This window comes from Stenella coeruleoalba (assembly GCF_951394435.1).
Source record: "Stenella coeruleoalba genome assembly, chromosome: 4".
Classification (NCBI taxonomy): Eukaryota; Metazoa; Chordata; class Mammalia; order Artiodactyla; family Delphinidae; genus Stenella; species Stenella coeruleoalba.
The window spans coordinates 4702374-4724920 of NC_137149.1; the positions used below are offsets into that span (position 1 = coordinate 4702374).

The 22547-nt window shown below is 37.5% G+C and overlaps 1 protein-coding gene across 3 annotated transcripts in view; it reads right to left on the minus strand.

Annotated features, from left to right (window-relative positions):
* NAA15 (N-alpha-acetyltransferase 15, NatA auxiliary subunit) overlaps positions 1–22547 on the minus strand; it is a 79842-nt gene that overhangs the window by 50194 nt on the left and 7101 nt on the right. For all 3 annotated transcript variants that reach the window (XM_079919623.1, XM_079919622.1, XM_079919621.1), the window contains exons 2-4: positions 5169–5253; positions 2548–2652; positions 146–303 (exon numbers count right to left, since the gene is read on the minus strand). In XM_079919623.1, the coding sequence (XP_079775749.1) occupies positions 146–303; positions 2548–2652; positions 5169–5253 (348 nt within the window). The remainder of the gene's footprint in view (positions 1–145; positions 304–2547; positions 2653–5168; positions 5254–22547) is intronic.

Genomic DNA, 22547 nt, shown 5'->3' on the forward strand with positions numbered 1-22547 from the left:
ATAAACACAATCACTACTGGGAGAAGAGAGCAAGATTCAATTAAAATTCTTTTTTTAATGGAAAACTTGTTATCAGAAAGTACTCAAAGAGTTTTAAATATTTAAACAATATTTCTTCCTTAGAATAAAAAAATTCTCTACTTACCCTGTAACCCTCAAGATCTCGCATTTGAATCTGTAGTAAAGAAAGGTCCCTTAAGATTTGAAGATTGTCTTTATCCCATTTTAGCGCATTTCTGTAACACTTAATGGCTTCATCATATTTCTTATCTGACCTCTGGAGAAGGCCATAAACATGCCAACCTAAAGGATTTAGTTAAGGATGCAACCTCCAGGTCAAGAAATAAAGTTCCAATAATACTCTCTATGAAACTCAGAAAACTACATCTATTTATAAAATTACAAGCTTAAAAAACAGAGAGAATATAAAGACAGAAGGTAGTTTGATACAGTGGGGAAAAAAAGCACAGCTCTTCGAGCCAGAGAAAACAGGTCCAGCCTGGCTTATTAGCTCTGTGACCTTAACAAGTTAATTTAATCTTACGTTTCCTCAATTATAAAATATAAATAAATAGAGAGTCTATACAGCAAAGCACAGCAGTTTGGTGACAAAATGGAATAACATATAAAGTGTTCACTGGCTTGCACAAAAATAAATGCTCAATAAATATTAAGAATTATCTTTACTTTTAAAAGGAAAAAGAGGGAATGGGTATCCATGACATGTAATTGTTTTAAATCAAGTGTACTTTCTTTTCCTTAGCTAACAAGGGGCTTGGGACAGACCCTTAGTGCAGTATAAAGTTCCTAAAAATCAACCACTTAAATTTAGGGTGCAGGTGGCCAAAATGTACAGTCCCCTATCCAAGGAACCTCAAGTCTAGTAAGGGACACAGAGAAGTAAGCAAAATTACAGCAGGCTGTAAAACTGTGCTCCAAAGGGGGAAATATGGAAGTAATCTCACTCCCTAAAACAGGTCTTTTTCACTTTAGATCTTGATTACTGCAAGTCACCCATCCTCCTGCCTTCAGTCTCTCTGCTTTTACTCTCACCTGCCAGAGTAACCTTTCAAAACACAATCAAAAGAAAAAAGTCTACTTCCCTTTCCAGAAATGAGTAATGTTTCTCTCTCAGATCAGATTCCAACTTTCCAATCTAACAACTTCTACACTCCTTAACAGAGTCAGTAAATACAGAATTTCTAGGGTGACATGTATAACTGAAAATACATATATAATGTTATAAATTTTATTTGAAAAATAATCCTCATTTTCATAATGCAAATGACAAAGTGAAGGTTGACAAATCTTCTCAGTTGGTTGGAACATGGTTTTAAAAAGCCTGAGATACACTACCCTTCATAATCTGGCACCCATTACCTACCTTCCTATTCCCCGCACCCCCATTTCAGGACTTGATCAACTCTCTTGAGCACTGCAACACCTTTTAACTGCCTTGAATCTTCTTCTTCTGAAAATCTATCCTCAAGGAGTTTAACACTGCTAAAAATTTAAAGAAATTCATGCTCATCAAGAGGAACCCAGTTTTGAATAAAGCATGGCAAGTACATACAGAACACCGCACCAACATTAAAATGATGAAAAGATATCTATAAGATCTTATTAATTAATCCTTTGCTTACCTTTTCAGTTTCTGGTTACTCTCAACTCACTCACTTCTGCTTTACTGGATTAGTGATAATTGTTGAACAAATTATAACATTTTATGTAATAATCAGAAGTGTTAAGCTTCTACCAAGTATCTTCCTTCACTAGACTATAAGATCTTTGACAGCAAAATCCATATCTTTTCTTAGTCTGTATTATTCCAGACTAACACTTGAAAATTTGCTAAGTGTTTCAGCACTTCATTGTGTTAGCCAACAAAATGGGTAAAGAAATATTTGTCAAAAACTATTTAAAAAACAGTAACCCACAATTTTTTCTCGATCTTCCCTCAGACATTTGTACTTGATCCTATTCTCACACTTCCCTTAATAAAATAAAATAAAATAAAATTCACCTCATACAGTACAGCATTATCAGGGACTATGTTAAGCATTATTAAATCTTTACACCACCACAGTGAAGTGGGTATGAGTATTCTCATTTAATACATAAGGAAACTAAGCCCTAAGATCACAGTTAGAAAGAAGCTGCGCTGAGACTCAAACCAAAGTGAAGCACACTCCAAACCCTGGGCTCTCAATCAGTATACTATACTGCCTTCTAATACTCCTTATTGTATATCCTTCTCTAAATTCATGCTATGATGAAATCTGCAGGGTACCTCTTTTAAAAGGCAAATATCTGCAGGGTAGATATTTTAAAAGGCAAGTCCCATTTATCTGTGACTAGATACAACAGTAGAACATGGTAGGTATATAAACATGTTTCCTGAATGAAGGCAGTTGCTATTACTCAATTGAAGAAAGAACCATCTCCTCTGCAGTTACACAGTAAGAGACATCTAAAACTTCTGACTCCCAAATTGCTGCCTTAGCTCAAGACACCACAATCCAACCCTTAAATATACAAAAAGGATACACACATGACTCTTCAAGTCATTTCTCAAACCTCTACGAACCAATTCATAAGCTTCTTCCTTTTTTCCCAAACAGTTCAATGTTAATCCTTTCATAGCCAGGGTTTCTATTTTAAAAAAAAAGAAAAAGAAGAAAAGGAAGAAAAAAAGAAAAAGAATTTAAAGATAACTAACAACAACAAAAACGGTAACCATAATCTCAAAAACAAATGTTACATTATCCTTAATATTTAAAACTTCAAGGAGATTCCTGGGAAAACGTCCAGGTTTTTACAGAATTAAAATATTTGTTAAATTGACAAATGAAGTAACTACACATTTCTATACTGTAGGCCTCCCTAGATTTTTTTTTTTTTAGATAAAAAGATACAAAAATGCATGAATATCTGGTAATCCATATGCTAACAAGATAAAATGATTTTTCTACTGTTCAGGGGAATTCCATGACCTTATTAAATTACTCCTTTAAAGTATGAAAAACTTTATCTTGAAACAGACTATCTCTGTGAACCCAAGTTACATAAAGGTTAAATTCACTGTTCAACTATTTAAATATACACATAAATTACATTTCTGGTTTTCATAAATTTATTTTAAAACGGTTATTTGGGATTACTATTAAATACACAAATAAAAGAAGATGTCAGACACCTGTCATTCACAATCCACAGATTAAAAAAAGAGTTGAGGGCTTCCCTGGTGGCGCAGTGGTTGAGAGTCCGCCTGCTGATGCAGGGGACGTGGGTTCGTGCCCCGGTCTGGGAAGATCCCACATGCCGCGGAGCGGCTGGGCCTGTGAGCCACGGCCACTGGGCATGCGCGTCCGGAGCCTGTGCTCCGCAGCAGGAGAGGCCACAACAGTGAGAGGCCCGCGTACCGCAAAATAAAAATCAAAAAAAAAAAAAAAAAAAAGAGTTGAGGAAAATACTAATTTTCAGAAAGGGAAAAACAATATTTCTAATTTCACAATGTATAGTCTATGAAACACAAATGAATATAAAATATTCATTATGATTAATTTGTCTTTTAGGACTACAACTTAAAATTTATAGAAAAATTAGGAATAAAAGATAAGGATTAAACACATTATCCTGAGGAAAAGTCAACATTTATAGTAAAACATAGATAAAGAAATGGAAGCGGGCTTCCCTGGTGGCGCAGTGGTTGAGAGTCCACCTGCCGATGCAGGGGACACGGGTTCGTGCCCCGGTCCGGGAAGATCCTGCATGCTGCGGAGCGGTTGGGCCCGTGAGCCATGGCCGCTGAGCCTGCGCGTCCGGAGCCTGTGCTCCATAATGGGAGAGGCCACAACAGTGAGAGGCCCGCGTACCACAAAAAAAATAAGAAGAAGAAAAAGAAAGAAATGGAAGCAAAAAAAAAGAAGGAAAAAATGTGTACAAAATCATCATAAATCATGCATAAATTTAAAGAAAAAGGAAGCAAACAAACAAAATATATTTGGCAAGTAGCCAAATTAGCAAGGTACTGTAGAAAGTAACACTTTGTTGTTAAACAGGTAAAAATCTATTCTTGCAAGAAACAACTTCAAGTGTCTTAATTAATGAAAACCCAGGTTGTCAGTAAGTTCAGAACAAATCATAACTTATGTACTGTTAAAAAGTATTTTCAATTAAATTATGACACTTCATATGCAACCTGATTTCAGATATGTTAAAGTATGAAGGGAAATTGCATTTTAGACACAATGAAAGTTGGTACTCTGCTGTACTGAAACTCCATGGTGATTATACGACTAAGAGTTACATTACCATTATGCATACTTTTGGAATGAATATAAAACAACCTAATATCCAACTGGCTAGCAAAACTATTTTTTAACAAGGAAATGGAGAGAGAAAATTTTAGATACTTTATTCCCACTGCTTTCCATCTTTAAACAATTTTATCACTAGAGTGAAAGTACACGAGAGTAAAGATAGCTAACGGAACTATTGCTCTCTCCCTCTTCAATACTAAGAGAACATTATCAAATTAATTAACAAAGAGCCATGTTTCCTAACTACAAATCAGACCTGTGAAAGCTTATTTTTCCTTCGCTTCTTTACAAGTTTATCCTACAAACATCTCACTGTCCAATTTTCTACCCTCACACAGGCAAAAGCTATGTAAACTTTCAAAATCAAGTCTTAACCATGACTGTCTTGAAAAACTAATTAAGATACAATGCTAAATAAGAAGGTGCTGGTTCATGAGCAAAGACCCAAATGGATACTTTCTGAATAAGTTTATTGTAAGAAATAAAATTTATCTAGCTCAACCAAAGTTCTCAAGCAAAATTTTCTTGTAACATTTTAAATAAACCTATTTATTAAGCTTAAATTAGCATATTTGTCTTACTAGGTTCTTTTGCCTTTCCTATGGTGCTAATATTCAAAATAGGAATAAATCAGAACTCAAGTAGATTGTGTTATCAGTTTCTCGACAATAAATTCAAAGTATCAGTATTAAACATCTCACAGGAGTCAAGGATAAGAAGGTCCATTCTCTCTGGAAAACAGTCTAGGCAGCTGGGATTAACAGAACCCAAATAAGTGAAACCAGATAAGTAAGCAAAGCCTTACCTACTTATGCTTACAAGCAAGTGTACAGTATTTACACTTACCTCCATGCTCAGCAAATTTGGGGTTAGAGAGGATTTGTTTACAGAATTTCAATCCATTTCTGTACTGTTTATGTTCATAACATCTCTGTCAAAACAAAAGAGAAAAATTTAAGTTTAGCAAGAAATGCAAACAATTTTAAATTCGGTGCTAAATTTTTGATTCTGTTAAATACAACAAAATGATCACGTTATTTCCATATTCTCCTAAATCCCACTAAAACACAGTTAAAAAAAATAAATACAGGGAGTTCTCTGTTGGCTTAGTGGTTAAGATTTGGCACTTTCACTGCAGTGACCGGGGTTCAATCCCTGCTCAGAGAACGGGATACTGCAAGCCACACCGTGCAGCCAAAATTTAAAAAAAAAAAAGAAAAAGAAAAAGGAAAGTTCAAAAACAGAAAGTAAAATCAAGACAAAGGGACAAAATATACATTAGAAAAAATAAGAAAATCATTAGCTTACTCTAAAAGGTCCAACAAGTGTTAATAATGTGAAAACTGAAAAAAAAGGAAAGGTGTAGAAATTATATTTTAAAATAACATTTTCTTTTTGCTGAAGGAAACAAGTCTCTGAAGCCACAAGGGACAAACAAGTGCATGCAAATTAACAAAGGGGAGAAAAGACCCACACTATGGCACACCATAATGAAAATTCAAAGCCTGGAAATAATGGTCCTTAAAAACTTCCAGAAAGAGGGGCTTCTCTGGTGGCGCAGTGGTTAAGAATCCACCTGCCAATGCAGGGGACAAGGGTTCGAGCCCTGGCCCAGGAAGATCCCACATGCTGCAAAGCAACTAAGCCCATGCGCCACTACTGAGCCTGAGCTCTAGAGCCCACGTGCCACAACTACTGTAGCCTGCGCGCCTAGAGCCGGTGTTCTGCAACGAGAAGCCACCACAATAAGAAGCCCGTGCAACGCAAAGAAGAGTAGCCCCCGCTCACCGCAACTACAGAAAGCCCATGCGCAGCAACGAAGACCCAACACAGCCAAAAATAAATTAATTAATTAAAAAAAAAAAACTTCCAGAGAGAAAAAAACAAGTCACATAAAAAAGATCTGTAATCAGAATAGCACTGAACTTTTACTCCAAAGTAACAATGGAATATTGCTAAAAGCTATAAAACTACACACAGCCTTCAAAATTCAGAATACCTTACCTAGCTAAACTGTCAATCAAGTATATATAAGTAAAATGACAGTTTAAAGCTTCTCAGAAAGTTAAAATTTTATCTCTCTGCGCTCTTCCTTAGGAAGCTATTAAAAGGAATCAAAACAAACAAAAAAGATAACATGGGACTTAGTAAATAAGTAATCTAATGCAGAAAAAAGAACTAGAGAACAACCACTCCAAAATAAAACAGGATGCCAAAGGCCACCATGGAATAGGTTTCTATCAAAGACAAAAATGGAAATTTTATTTATAAACACCTGACAGAAATACAGGCACATTTGGGGAAAATGAGCAATGGGTCTATAGAAAACCAGGTAACTGAATAAGTAAGATAGGTATTAACTCCAGGAGAAATAAAGGCTTATATAAGAGAGTGTGGTGGTCTTAGTGGTCTTAGCATAATATTTGGCTCAACAATAAAAAAATACATGTATAGTTATAAAAATGTAAATATTTAATACCAGTTTATCAAAATATTGTGATATAAGTATAAAGAGAGAAAGACAAGTGAGCAAATGTGTGAATGATGAAGTTCCAAGTCCTCATTTTCCATAAACAGAAGTCAACAAATGTCTAAAAGTCATGTATCAGGAAATACTGTTATAGGGACTTCCCTGGTGGTCCAGTGGCTAAGACTCCATGCTCCCAATGCAGGGGGCCCGAGTTTGATCCCTGGTCAGGAAACTAGATCCCACATGCCACAACTAAGAATTCGCATGCCGCAACTAAAGATCCCACGTGCCGCAACTAAAGATCCCGCGTGCCGCAACAAAGATCCTGGGTGCCACAACCTAAGACCTGGCACAGCCAAATAAATGAATATTTTTAAAAAGAAGAAAGAAATAATGTTATATTACTAAGCAACAGAAAAGCAAATACCAGAGAAAATGGCTAGAAGGACTGAGGGTGCTTGATTCTGGTGTGGGAAGGTATGGAGGGGATGGGGAGGGGGGCTGAGTTGACAAATTCTTTTTCATCATAAACCTTTTAGTGCTATCTGACTTTTAACTATCGCCATGTGCCTTTAGAGCAATAATTATTTTTAAAGCACTGTATTCATTACAGAAAACATCTTAAAGACATGGTACTCTATGACAGATTTCACTGTCATAAGTTTAAACAAATTTTACTCACAATTTTTAAAACAATACATTCAAAATCTGGGAGGGGTAGTTAATGCAAATGATAATAAAATCATAGAAAAATGTGGAGAAACAAAAATGTAGAATTTTACATTCAGCACCATGAAATCAACTGCTTAAGGCTCAATGCTACAGCCAACTACAGAGCTGTCCTATGATCAACTATGTACTCACCATCTCTATTTTGTTCACATCTCAAACCTAATACACCATCCAAAACACAACTGATTTTTCCCCCAGAATCTATTCACCAAGTCTTCACCATCTCAAGAGATGCCCTTCCCTCAACTCACCCTCACTCAGGTGATGAAGCAAAAAACCTAATTATCCTCTGTGCTTTCCTTCCCTGACACTTCCATTCTCTAGTAGATCCATCAGTCCTACTTTGTGTGCAATAGCTTCCTCTCAGCCCTTCCCACAATCAACAGGCAAAGTGATCTGGGGGATAGGAGGGAGGGGAGAGCAGAAGCAGTAACGTAACCATATGCAGCCAAAGAAACATCCGACTAAGCAACTAAATTTAGTGTTCCTATTTACTTAGCAGAAAGCCTAAAAATAATTTTTCTTATAATAATTAAAATAACAGTAAAAAGCATTAAAGGAAGCTATGACATAAAGACTAGGCTAATTAAAAGTGACACTCCTAACTTGTCACTGTTTTCCAGGAACTACATACATACAAAGAATAGTTTAAGCACACTATTTTTTTTTAATAGATCATTACTGGAGTATAATTGCTTCACAATACTGTGTTAGTTTCTGTTGTACAACAAAGGGAATCAGCCATATGCATACATATATCCCCACATACCCTCCCTTTTGAGCCTCCCTCCCTCTCACCCTCCCTATCCCTCCTCTCCAGGTCATCGCAGAGCACTGAGCTGATCTCCCTGTGCTATGCTGCTGCTTCCCACTAGCTAACTATTTTACATTCGGTAGTGTATATTTGTTCACGCTACTCTCACTTCGCCCCAGCTTCCCCCTACCACCCAAAGTCATCAAGTCCATTCTCTATGCCTACCTTCTTTTTTTTAGATTCCATATATATGTGTTAGCATACAGTATTTGTTTTTCTCTTTCTGGCTTACTTCACTCTGTGCGACAGACTCTAGGTCCATTCACCTCACTACAAATAACTCAATTTCATTCTTTTTATGGCTGAGTAATAGTCCATTGTATACACGTGCCACACCTTTATCCATTCATCTGTCAATGGACATTAAGGTTGATTCCATGTCCTGGCTATTGTAAATACTGCTGCAATGAACACTGTGGTACATGTCTATATTTTTTTGAACATCTTTATTGGAGCATAACTGCTTTACAATGGTGTGTTAGTTTCTGCTTTATAACAAAGTGAATCAGCTATACATATACATATGTTCCCGTATCTCTTCCCTCTTGTGTCTCCCTCCCCCCCACCCTCCCTATCCCACCCCTCTAAGTGGTCACAAAGCACCGAGCTGATCTCCCTGTGCTATGCAGCTGCTTCCCATTAGCTATCTATTTTATGTTTGGTAGTGTATATATGTCCATGCCACTCTCTCTTTGTCCCAGCTTACCCTTCCCCCTCCCCGTATCCTCAAGTCCATTCTCTAGATCTGTGTCTTTATTCCCGTCTTGCCCCTAGGTTCTTCATGACATTTTTTTTTCTTAGATTCCATATATATGTGTTAGCATACAGTATTTGTTTTTCTCTTTATGACTTACTTCACTCTGTACGACAGACTCTAGGTCCATCCACCTCACTACAAATAACTCAATTTCATTTTGTTTCATGGCTGAGTAATATTCCACTGTATATATGTGCCACATCTTCTTTATCCATTCATCTGATGATGGACACTTAGGTTGCTTCCACCTCCTGGCTATTGTAAATAGAGCTGCAATGAACATTTTGGTACATGTCTCTTTTTGAATTACGGTTTTCTCAGGGTATATGCCCAGTAGTGGGATTGCTGGGTCATATGGTAGTTCTATTTTTAATTTTTTAAGGAACCTCCATACTGTTCTCCATAGTGGTTCTATCAATTTACATTCCCACCAACAATGCAGGAGGGTTCCCTTTTCACCACACCCTTTCCAGCATTTATTGTTTCTAGATTTTTTGATAATGGCCATTCTGACTGGTGTGAGGTGATACCTCATTGTAGTTTTGATTTGCACTTCTCTAATAATTAGTGAGTTTGAGCATCTTTTCATGTGCCTCTTAGCCATCTGTATGCCTTCTTTGGTGAAATGTCTACTTAGGTCTTCTGCCCATTTTTTAATTGAACCGTTGTTTTTTTGATATTGAGCTCCATGAGCTGTTTTTGTATTTTGGAGATTAATCCTTTGCCTGTTGTTTCATTTGCAAATACTTTCTCCCATTCTGAGGGTTGCTTTTCGTCTTGTTTATGGTTTCCCTTGTTGTGCAAAAGCTTTTAAGTTTAATTAGGTCCCATCTGTTTATTTTTGTTTTTATTTCCATTACTCTAGGAGGTGGGTCACAAAAGATCTTGCTGTGGTTTATGTCAAAGAGTGTTTTTCCTGTGTTTTTCCTATGTTTTCCTCTAAGAGTTTTATAGTGTCTGGTCTTACATTTAGCTCTTTAATCCATTTGGAGTTTATTTTTGTGTATGGTGTTAGGTAGTGTTCTAATTTCATTCTTTTACATGTAGCTGTCCAGTTTTCCAAGCACCACTTTTTGAAGAGGCTGTCTTTTCTCCATGGTATGTTCTTGCCTCCTCTGTCATAAATTAGGTGACCATATGTGCGTGGGTTTATCTCTGGGCTTTCTATCCTGTACCACTGATCTATATTTCTGTTTTTGTGCCAGTACCACACTGTCTTGATTACTGTAGCTTTGTAGTATAGTTTGAAGTCGGGGAGCCTGATTCCTCCAGTTCCATTTTTTTTCTCAAGATTGCTTTGGCTATTCGGGATCCTTTGTGTTTCCATACGAATTGCAAAATTTTTTGCTCTAATTCTGTGAAGAATGCCATTGGTAGTTTGATAGGGATTGCACTGAATCTGTAGAGTGCTTTGGTTGGTATAGTCATTTTCATAATATTGATTCTTCCAATCCAAGAACATGGTATATTTCTCCATCTGTTTATGTCACCTTTGACTTCTTTCATCAGTGCTGTATAGTTTTGTAAGTATAAGTCTTTCACCTCCTTAGGTAGGTTTATTCCTAGGTATTTTATTCTTTCTGTTGCTATGGTAAATGGGATTGTTTCCTTAATTTCTCTTTCTGATTTTTCGTTGTTAGTGTATAGGAATGCCAGAGATTTCTGTGCATTAATTTTGTATCCTGCAACCTTACCAAATTCATTGGTTGGTTTTAGGAGTTTTCTGGTGGCATCTTTAGGAATTTCTATGTATAGTATCATGGCATCTGCAAACAGTGATAGTTTTACTTCTTTTTTTCCAATTTGTATTTCTTTTATTTCTTTTTCTTCTCTGATTGCTGTGGCTAGGATTTCCAAAACTATGTTGAATAAGAGTGGTGAGAGTGGACACCCTTGTCTTGTTCCTGATAGTAGTGGAAATGCTTTCAGTTTTTCACCATTGAGTATGATGTTTGCCATGAGTTTGTCATATATGGCCTTCATTATGTTGAGGTAGGTTCCCTCTATGCCCACATTCTGGAGTTTTTATCATAAATGGGTGTTGAATTTTGTCAAAAGCTTTTTCTGCATCTACTGAGATGATCATATGGTTTTTATTCCTTAATTTGTTAATATGATGTAAAGACTAGGCTAATTAAAAGTGACACTCCTAACTTGTCACTGTTTTCCAGGAACTACATACATACAAAGAACAGTTTAAGTATCCTGGTCTTTTTTTTTTTAATAAATTTATTTATTTATTATTTTTGGCTGCACTGGGTCTTTGTTGCTGCATGCAGGCTCTCTCTAGTTGCAGTGAGCAGGGGCTACTCTTTGTTGCGGTGTGCGGGCTTCTCATTGTAGTGGCTTCTCTTGTTGCAGAGCACAGGCACTAGGCACGCAGGCTTCAGTAGTTGTGGCACGCAGGCTTCAGTAGTTGTGGCTCGCGGGCTCTAGAGCACAGGCTCAGTAGTTGTGGGGCACAGGCTTAGTTGCTCTGCGGCATGTGGGATCTTCCCAGACCAGGGCTCGAACACATGTCTCCTGCATTGGCAGGCGGATTCTTAACAACTGCACCACCAGGGAAGCCCCCTAAGTACACTATTCTTAAAACCCTCAATTTGCTTTCTAAAAATTTATTTCTGTAAAAACGTAGTAAGGGAACTTCCACTTTTAGCCATGATGGAGTGAGGCTGAACTTGTCCTTCTAACATAAACAACAAAACTGGATAAAATGTATAAAATAACTGTTGCCAGACACTGGACAACAGGCAGTGCAGGATTGTGAACCATGGGTTGAGGGGACATGATACACTTGGTAATGTCACTGTTTTACAGATTATAGCACAGGGAGAAGGATCCGAAGCAGAGCACAACAGTCCACAGAGTTGAAGAAACAAAGATTGAAGGTCAAGGAGGCTGAGGTACTCTGCAAGGCAGAGTACTGCAAGTGATGGAACTATTCAGAGAAAGACATCCAAAAATCTGCATGGGGTCCTTGCGCATCTGCTGCCAGAGATTACAAACCTAGTTAGTGGCAACATTCCTAGTTAGTGTTGGCGGGCCTAACAGTCTAGGTCCTCTGAGTCCCAGTTAAGAGCTCTTTCCATCACATACAGAAATTTTATTACATTTTATTAACATAAATATTATTAAAGCCAAGAGTTTTCATCTTTTAACAGATTTTCTAACCAACAAATTCAACTTTTATCTCATCTTTTGTTCCTTTGCTTACTCAGTACTATAATTAAATAGGCAATAAAAATGCCAAAAATAAGGTGACAAAAATGAACACACACAGATTAACCAATTTGATAATTCCCCCAAATAACTGAGTTTACCAAATGAAAATGAAAAACCGAACTCCACTTTCTTTTAATGAGATAATAATACTATAGCACTTAGTTTTTTATTTTATCAAACTTCAGAAAAGTAATTAAGTTTCAGTTCCTAATGATTATGCTCCTAATTAATGAAATTTGGCGGCTGCCCATATTGAAATTATACTCAATGCCACTAACCCAATTATCTTCTGTCAAGGTGACCCATAAAAATAATTGAGAATGGCATACCATTCAGTGTGCATTTAAGGAAACAGACCTCGATCTCTTTTTTCCCTAAAAGCACTACTCCTACAACAGGTCACTCATAACAAATGAGAGTAGTATTCTCACAGTTTAATGGAAAAAGTAACAGCAAACATTCAATTTACTTTACCCCAAAAAATTTCCTTGACACTTCTGCTCTTGCCCAAAGATAAACTCTAGTAGCATACAGGGTTTACAAGAAAAATAGGAAGTAGTGTATCATATTCAACAATTTCTTTCCTCCAAACATAAAAGGCCAGATCTATGTATAATTCAGCTTTAACACAGGTTTATGTCTAATCAAAATGGAATCTTATAAAAGCAGTCTTAAAGTATAACAGAAGATATAATCATAAGGAGTCCTGTTTTGAACCATTCAAAAGGCGTAAATGTACAAAATGAAAAAAATAATTTGCTTGTTTTTAAAACTCCCATGTAACGCTATCACTGAAGTTCATTCTATAGAATCATGGGAATAAAGCTACCATGATAAGATTCTTTTTTTTGTTTTGTTTTGTTTTGTTTTTTGTTTTGCGGCTCCGGACGCGCAGGCCCAGCAGCCATGGCTCACGGGCCCAGCCGCTCCGTGGCATGCGGGATCCTCCCGGGCCGGACCGGGGCACAAACCCGTGTCCCCTGCATTGGCAGGTGGACTCCCAACCACTGCGCCACCAGGGAAGCCCTCTTTTTTTTTTTAAACCATAAGATACTTAATGCTGCTTTAATCAAACCCGTAGACTTAAAGAAAATTTTTAGAGAATTTACTTTTATTTAGGTTAAGAGAGATGCAAATACTACATACAGTATACTTTGAGCAAAGGTTTCACATCAATTCATTTAAAACAGGCTTTGTAAAACAACATTGTGGGCAGACATGTTAAGTTCTCCATAGTAGAATCATAAAATTAAATAAAAATACATGTCTATAATCCCATCTCTGAAATTCTTGTATTTGGGGAGTTCTTGAAATTTCAGAATTATAAATAAATGGTTCCCTTGGTATGGAATGAATGCCATAGTATTCTGTTTGTCATCTTGCCTGTAACATGAACAAATGTTAATTCAAGATTAAACATAATAGTTTCAAAAATATTAGAATATTGTAGACTGTTAGCTTTCATTAGCAGCTAAATTTTAAAATATTAACAGTGTGCTACAGAAACAGTAAAGCAAAACAGGATGTAACTCAAACAGAATGAACTGTTCAAATCCTGTGTGCTAAATGCTGGCACCATACACTGAGACTCCTGCTTCTAAAATGTCTAGGAATAACTGACACCAGCTCGTGCTCCTGCCAAGCATAAAACTGGTTAAGTAAATATGAAATAATTATTTTCAGCCATTGGACAAGAGCCAACACAGGACTGTGCTCTCAGAAGGGAAACAAGGTAAATCCCAAGAAAATCTTTTTTTTTTTTTGCCTACAGGCATTTTCCAGACTGCAGAATAGAGAGGAGGAACACAAGTAGAACATGCCACTCTTACTGACCTAAACAGATATCTGAGACAGAAAATGCATGAAGAGCTGACATTTATGGAGCAGGGTATTAGAAAGAACTGTACAGAGATGAAATTTCAGAAATTTGTACAAGAGTTTTGGTCAAATATTAAACTGATCAGGTACACTGCAGAATTCTACTCAAGTTGGCCAAGAACAACTACCAAGTAGCAGAAGCTGAACAACTATGGATGCTTGTACATGGCTGGGAGATATCTGAGTTCCAAACATCCAGTTAGAGACTTCATTAAACACTCCAGGATTCATCAGAGACCCAGAAATGCCACACCTTGGGAATAAGGATAATCTAGAGCCACTTTTATTAAAGCTTAAAAACAAGAACAAGCTGATGCACAAGCAAATTAACCATCTGCCAAAACAAAACTCTATTACAAAGGACAACAAGATCCAGATACTCAATATCCTAGTGTCTATAATACACATTACAGAAAAACAAAATTAGAAATGTGAAGAAACAGGAAATTGTGACCCATGACCTACGGAAAAAAAGTAATCAACAAAAACAGATTCAGAAATAATGACAGAAGTAGCAGACAGACTTTAAAACAGTAACTATTAAGTAATTTTAAAAGATTGAAAGGAAAACATGAAATAATCAGAAAACAAACAGGAAATCTCAATAGAGAAATGGAAACTATTAAACCCACAGAACCAAGAATCTCAACAAACTCCAAGCAGGATCAACTAAAAAAAAAAAGAAAACAACAAAACAAAACAGCAAACAAAAAAAGAGGCACATCACAATCCAAATGCTAAAAAATAAGGACAAAAGAGAAAATTATAAAAGTAGTCAGAAAAAAGCCTGTATTCTAAAAGGTCTCCAATTATCATATCAGCTTCCACCTTAAGAAAGTAGAAAAATAAGAGCAAATTAAACTCAACATAAGCAGGAGAAACAAAAGAAAAAAGAACAGAAACAATGAAATAGAAAAGAGAAAAATAAAGGAAATCAGTGAAACCAAAATCTGGTTCTTTGAGAAGATCAATAAAACTGATAGGGCTTCCCTGGTGGCGAAGTGGTTGAGAGTCCGCCTGCCAATGCAGGGGACACGGGTTCGTGCCCCGGTCCGGGAGGATCCCACATGCCATGGAGCAGGTGGGCCCATGAGCCATGGCCTGTGCTCCACAACGGGAGAGGCCACAACAGTGAGAGGCCTGCGTACCGCCAAAAAAAAAAAATTTATTAACTTACTAGGAGCCTGGCTAGCACTTAGTAGTGCCAGTGTACTGGAACTACTTTTAGTAGTCCTACTTCTGTAGAGCAGACAGGTATGGAGAAAGGGCACCTACAGTCTTTAGACTCAGAGCTATAGCTATTTAACGTTTTAATTAGCTAATATTAAATAAAATTTAAAATTCTTCAGTAAAGCTCCTCAGTCACACTACCCACATCTCAGGTGTTCAATAGCCACATGTGACTAATGGCTAACATATGGAAATTCAGATGCAGAACGTTTCCATCATCACAAGAAATTCTATTGGACAACGCTGCTCTAGAGTCTACAGTTCAAATCTTAGAAAACACTTAGACAGGTTTGCATCACTGGCTTAATTAAACTTATTAGAGCCTCAACTGTGTCACCTGCAAAATGTGGACATTAACAACCTTGCAGGGTTAAGGTGAGAATTAAATACAAATGTATACAAAGAACCTGAGCAAGCACTCAATAAAATGTTTAAACAAAGCACCACGGTAACAGTTACAGCTTAAAATATTTAGACCCAACACAGTTTGACTGATTATAGAGAAATCTGAAAGCAGAAACTGAATTAAAATATACAATCAAGAGGAACAAGGTGTCTATTCTGAGATGGTGTAAATGTTCTACATCTTAAAAGGGGCATAGGCTGTACTGCTTTATGACTTGTCAAAATTAAAAGAACAGTATGCTCAAGACAACTAATAGAACAGTACACTCAAAACGTGTGCATTTCACTGTAGGTAATTATACTTTAAATTTTTAAATGTTTTTTGAGAAGAAAACATAGGAATGCTGAAAAACTACCTTTATCCTCCCTTTCCTTTAATTCTTTTAGTTGGAGCTTCCATTTGCAGACAATATGCTAGCCTTTTATATCATACAATTTCTGTCAAACTATTACAACCATGAAAACAAATCTTAAGAATGATTTTTCCCCCTCCTAGTTTTATACTATTTAAAAAAATAAGTTTGTCTTAATTCTATAGTAAACATCATCTGGTGCAAGGGGTCACACAGCTCTTGTTGGTACCAGTTCGCTCTACTGAAATGTTTTTAGCTATACTGAGCCAAACTCTATCACCCTCTAATTTCTGTTTACTGATTCTAGCTCTTAAGACTTCAGTTTTCTCTTATTCAAGCTAAGCATCTTTGTAATTTTAGCTGTTCCTTATATGAAAGTTTTAAGTCCTTTGACCTTTTGTGCCACCCTCAGAAGTCGATACAGTATTGTTCCCATACTTGTATATTTTATAAAACTAGTAAAATTTCAAAAAACTTAGACAATTTAAATGGGGTTGGGGACTTCCCTGGTGGCGCAGTGGTTAAGAAGCCACCTGCCAATGCAGGGGACACGAGTTCAATCCCTGGTCCGGGAAGATCCCACATGCCGCGGAGCAACTAAGCCTGTGCGCCACAACTACTGAGCCTGCACTCTAGAGCCCGTGGGCCACAACTACTGAGCCCGCACGCCTAGAGCCCGTGCTCCACAACAAGAGAAGCCACTGCAATGAGAAGCCCTCGCACCGCAACAAAGAGTAGCTCCCGCTTGCTGCAACTAGAGAAAGGCAGTGCACAGCAACAAAGACCCAACGCAGCCAAAATATAAATAAGTAAATTTATTTTAAAAATGGGGTTGCTTAATTTTTATTTTTCAAAATAAACAATCTTTTTAAAATCTGTCAGTATTTCACAAAACAAAAGGCACTTCAAAAATTTAAAGTAACAAGTACATAGTCTCAGAACAAAAGACAAGAAAGGTCTGTGGGAATTTTACACCAGTATTTTTGAGGTGTGCCAGCATTACGGAGTCGTTGGTCTTTATCTCTCCTAGTTTTGGGTCCAGAAGCTAAAATTACAGATGAGGTCTTACTAGCCACAGAACTGAATGTGACAATCACCATCTGCTTTCTGGATACTAAAATCCTGTTAATGCATTATAAAACGTGCCAGACTTCTCTTACCTTTCTTTTTTTTTCCCCCCAGCATTAAATTATGTCACTTGAGAAAAGAAAAGTGAAGGAAAATTTAGGATTCCTGCTTAATATGAGTAGAACTCTGCTATGAACTCTGATTGCTTAGGGATAGGACAAAATTCAATAAAACTCAAGGTATATACATATGATTGAGAGTCAGCTATTTAATAGAACCTCACAATTATTTCAATGATAAATAATCCCAAAGAGTTTAAAGAAAACAATGGAGTGGTCATGGGGACACAGCAACAAAAGTATAAGCAATTACCCAATTATATAAAACCTGAACTGCAAATTATCTTAAAGCAAGCACTATTATTTTCAAGCATAACACATAAAACCAGAAATGAATTATTTACAGGATAATGGCTGCCCCCTAATTTCTAAACATTACACATATCCTCAGAAAAACAGGTTGGGGCTTCCCTGGTGGTGCAGTGGTTAAGGACCCACCTGCCAATGCAAGGGACACAGGTTCTAGCCCTGGTCCGGGAAGATCCCACTTGCCGCAGAGCAACTAAGCCCGTGTGCCACAACTACTGAGCCCGCGCGCCTAGAGCCCATGCTCTGCAACGAGAAGCCACTGCAATGAGAAGCCCGCGCACCTCAACGAAGAGTAGCCCCCGCTCTCCTCAGCTAGAGAAAGCCCGCGTGCAGCAAGAAAGATCTAACTCAACCTGAATAAATAAATAAATAAGTTAATTTTAAAAAAGAAAACAAAAAACCATACAGGCCAAGAAAGGAAGCAAATAAAATCACCCAGAGCATTACAAAGAGATAAGACAACTAAAAACTCTAATTTACATGTAATCGCATAAACACTGAAGACCAGAAGTCCCATGTTCCAATGGGAACTGTCCAAAAGAAGAATACAGCAGCGTCCTCGTGGTGAGTGAATGGGTAATATTCAGGATTCATCCAAGTTCACCCAAGCCAGAGGTCAAAAGGAAGTACTGAGAAACATGATGGATGAGAGCAATGGCTACTGGGGAGTCAAAATGTAGCGGCTCAGAAAGTCTTTAAGACCAAAGGTGGCAGTTTTAGTAAGGCATAGCTTTGGAGAAGGAGACACCTTAGAAGGAGAAAGTATCACTTGAAGGTTTGATGGAGAGGGCAGCACTGAAGATCAAGGCCTTATTGAACCAATACAGAGCAATGTGGGACAGGGGACTTATTTTAAAAACTGCATTTGACTGTAGCAACAAAGAGGGTACTCTTGAACTAAGAGACTGAAGAAACCACCCAGCCTCACCCCAAAATAAAATTGTCTATATTGCTGGTGCAGTAAAACCCATCACAAATAACCTGAACAGAAAAAAGAACCCAGCGTTCATGCCAAGTTACTTACATAGTATTTTTAAAAGTGAAAGATTTGGGCAGATGAAAACACACCAAAAACCAAAGCGATAACACAGAGGAAAGATTCAACACTCCATCACAAATTAGAAATAAATAACAAATGAAGACATAAAAGAACACCTCAAATCAAATATTCAAAATTTTAAAGAGCAAACAAGTTTTAAAATAGGAACAAACTAAAGAAACAGAAAAGAAACAAAATCATCACAGAAATGAAGACTAAATTACAAGATGTATGATCTAAAAAGATAGAAAATAAGATTTCTCAAGCAAATGAATAACAGAGAAAAGAATTGAAGGAAACATAATATAAAAGAGATGCAAAGATCACTGAAGAATGAAACAACTGACCAGAACTAATATTCAAAACTGTAATTCTTGACTCAAAAGAAAACATCAATCTACAATCTGAAACCACAAGGGAAAATTTATCCAGAATAGTCAACACAGAGACATACCTCAGTAAAACAATTCAATTTTACAGATAAGAAAAATTCAAGTCTTCGAAAAGAAAGACCAAGTCATCAACAAAGAAAAGAAAATCAGGTTGGCATCAGCAACATATAAGCAAGACAACAGGGGGGCAATTATTTTCAAGAAATATAAGAAGATGTGAATCAAGGATTTTAAACCCAGCCAAGCTGTCCTTCAAACATCAAGACACTAGGAAAACACTTTTAACATCTAAGACCTTAAGAGATTTCCACAAGGACTGTTGAGGAATCTATACTAGACAATAAGCTTCATCCAACCAAGAGATGACTGGGAAAACTTCAGAAAAAGGTCTGCTGTTTAATATTAACTACATTTAATTGTAGAATTAAATCTAAAACAAAGGTATCGATGCGGGTAGAATAGTACATAAAATGGCATGCTCTCACAAAGTAAAAATAACTTCAAAAAGTCAGAGGAAAAGAGACTAGAAAAAAAATTAAGTAGAATAAGCTCATTCACTGCCTCACACATAAGAAAATGGATTTACCGCCTGCCAATGCAGGGGACACGGGTTTGATCCCTGGTCCAGGGAGATCCCACATGCTGCAGACCAACTAAGCCCGTGAGTCACAACTACAGAGCCTGCACTCTAGAGCCCATAACCCATAACTATTGAAGCCTGCGTGCCTTGATCCCGTGCTCCGCAACAAGAGAAGCCACCGCCATGAGAAGTCTGTGCACTGCAATGAAGAGTAGCCCCCGCTCGCCACAACTAGAGAAAACCCGCTTACAGCAATGAAGACCCAACACAGCCAAAAAAAAAAAAAAAAAAAAGCTTCATGACATTGAATTTGGCAGTGATTTCTTAGATGTGACTCCAAAGGCACAGAAAACAAAAGAAAAAAGAGAAAAAGTAGACTTCATGAAAATTTAAAAATTTTGTGCATCAAAAGATGACACACAGGGACTTCCCTGGTGGTCCAGTGGTTAAAACTCCACGCTCCCAATGCACGGAGCATGGGTTCGATCCCTGGTTGGGGAACCAGGATCCCGCATGCCTATGCGGTGCAGTAAATAAATAAATAAACAAACGAACAAACAGGCCTGGGGGGAAAAAAAGACTACACACAGATGGAAGAAAATAGCTGCAAGTCATTCGATAGCCAGTAAATAGAGAGAAATCTTACAACTCAACAACAAACAACCCAATTAAAAAATGGGCAAGGACTTAATTAGACATTTCTCCAAAGACAGCATACAGATGGCCAATAAGCACATGGAAAGACAATCAACATCACTAATCATTAGGAAAACGAAAATCAAAATTGCGATAGGATACTATTTCATGGTCACTAGTATGGCTATTATGAAACAAAAACGAAAACAGTAGTGTTGGCAAGAATGTAGAGAAACTGGAACCCTTGTGCATTGCTGGGAACCACTATGGAAAACGGTATGGTATGCCTCAAGAATTACCATATGACCCAGCAATCTGCTTCTTGGTATATACCCAAAGGCACTGAAAGCAGGGTCTTGAAGAGAGATTTGTACACCCATGTTCATAGCAGCATTATTCCCAATGGCTAAAATGTGGAGGTAACCCAAATGTCCATTGAAAGATGAATAGATAAACAAAAAGTGGTATATAAATACCACAGAACTTTATTCAGCCTTAAAAAAGAAGGAAATTCTGACACCTGCTACAACATGGATGAACCTTGAGGATACTGTGCTGAGTGAGATAAGCCCGTCACATAAAGACACATGCTGTATGAGCCCACTCCCATGCAGCTCCTAGAGCAGCCAAACCCACAGAGACAGAAAGCAGATGGTGGGTGCCAGGGGCTGGAGGAGAGGTGGTGATGGGGGAGTTGTTTAATGGGTGCAGAGTTTCAGTCTGGGAAGATGAAAAAGTTCTGGAGATGGACGGGGTTGATGGTTGCACAATGGTGTGAATGTGCTTATCAATGCCACTGAGCTGAACACTTAAAAATGGCTAAGATGGTAAATTTCATATTATGCATATTTCACCATAATTTTTAAAAATGGGGGGGAAGAAAATGGATTATTTTATAGGTGACCAATAAAATAATAGCATAAAATTCACAATCACAGCATAAAATTCCCTCCCCTCCACACCCTAAGTAAGAAAAAAAGAGGACTAAAGGAATTTTTTTTGGCCACGCCACGTGGCTTGAAGCATCTTAGTTCCCTGACCGGGGATCAAACCCGGGCCCACGGCAGTAAAAGCGCCGAATCCTAACCACTGGACCTCCGGGGAATTCCCAGGAATTTTTAAAGGTATAAACATAAAAGTTTATAAAACATAAAACTGATTAAAACAAAAATATAAACCTTCCTAAATAACAAAAAATATACAAAAGCTAAATAATAATATTAAACAGAATACAAAGCATAACATAAAACCAAGATGAGATCAATTCAATGAAAAAGCTAACGTCCTTAACAGACTACACCTGTAACAGATGTTTACTAATACATATGCTTTACCATTTACCAAGGACTTTTATACATATCTCACTACCTGACCAGTGAGGTAGGTCAGAAAAGTACTGTTTCTCTCTTTACTCAAATTTACAAACTAAGGCTTAAAAAACATGAAAGATAAAGTAAAGCAAAGTCAGGATTAAAACCCATCATCTATTTTTCTTTCCACACCAGGCTTCCCCCATTGAGCATCAAAACTGTTTGAAAATACAAATTGAAGAAACGTATAATATTTTATTTCCTGCTTTAAAAGTGTTACTTAGCCACCCCACAAAAATCTTTAGAATGAATTAGTCTGAAACTTTTGATACTCTGGGTACAAAGCTTCTTCTAACAAAGAAAATGTTTGAAGTTTAAGTCTCCTTAATGGCAGTGGCAACTAAGTTGCCAAAGAATGTGACACTATCTCAGATACTAGATGCAAGATTAGACACACTTCAGGGGACTTCCCTGGTGGCGCAGCGCATAAGACTCTGCACTCCCAATGCAGGGGGCCCAGGCTGGATCCCTGGTCGGGGAACTAGATCCCACATGCGTGCCACAACTAAGGAGTCCACGTGCCACAACTAAGGAGCCCTGGAGCTGGAACTAAGGAGCCCACCTGCTGTAACTAAGACCTGGTGCAACCAAAATTTAAGAAAATAATAACAGACACACTTCAGAGTGAGGGAAGAGCTACCCAGACCCAGGCTGTCTGACCTCTAAGTAAGTTCAGGTATGGCCAGTTCCCTACAATACTAGTTTTGAAAACACATATTTGCTCCCACACGATTGATAATTTGACATTTTGAACATACTAAATTTCAAGTTTGCTTCTGTGGGATCTGTCCACCAGAAATACTAGATGAACACAGAAAACTGCACCCAGCTGAAACGAGCTGCATAGGCAC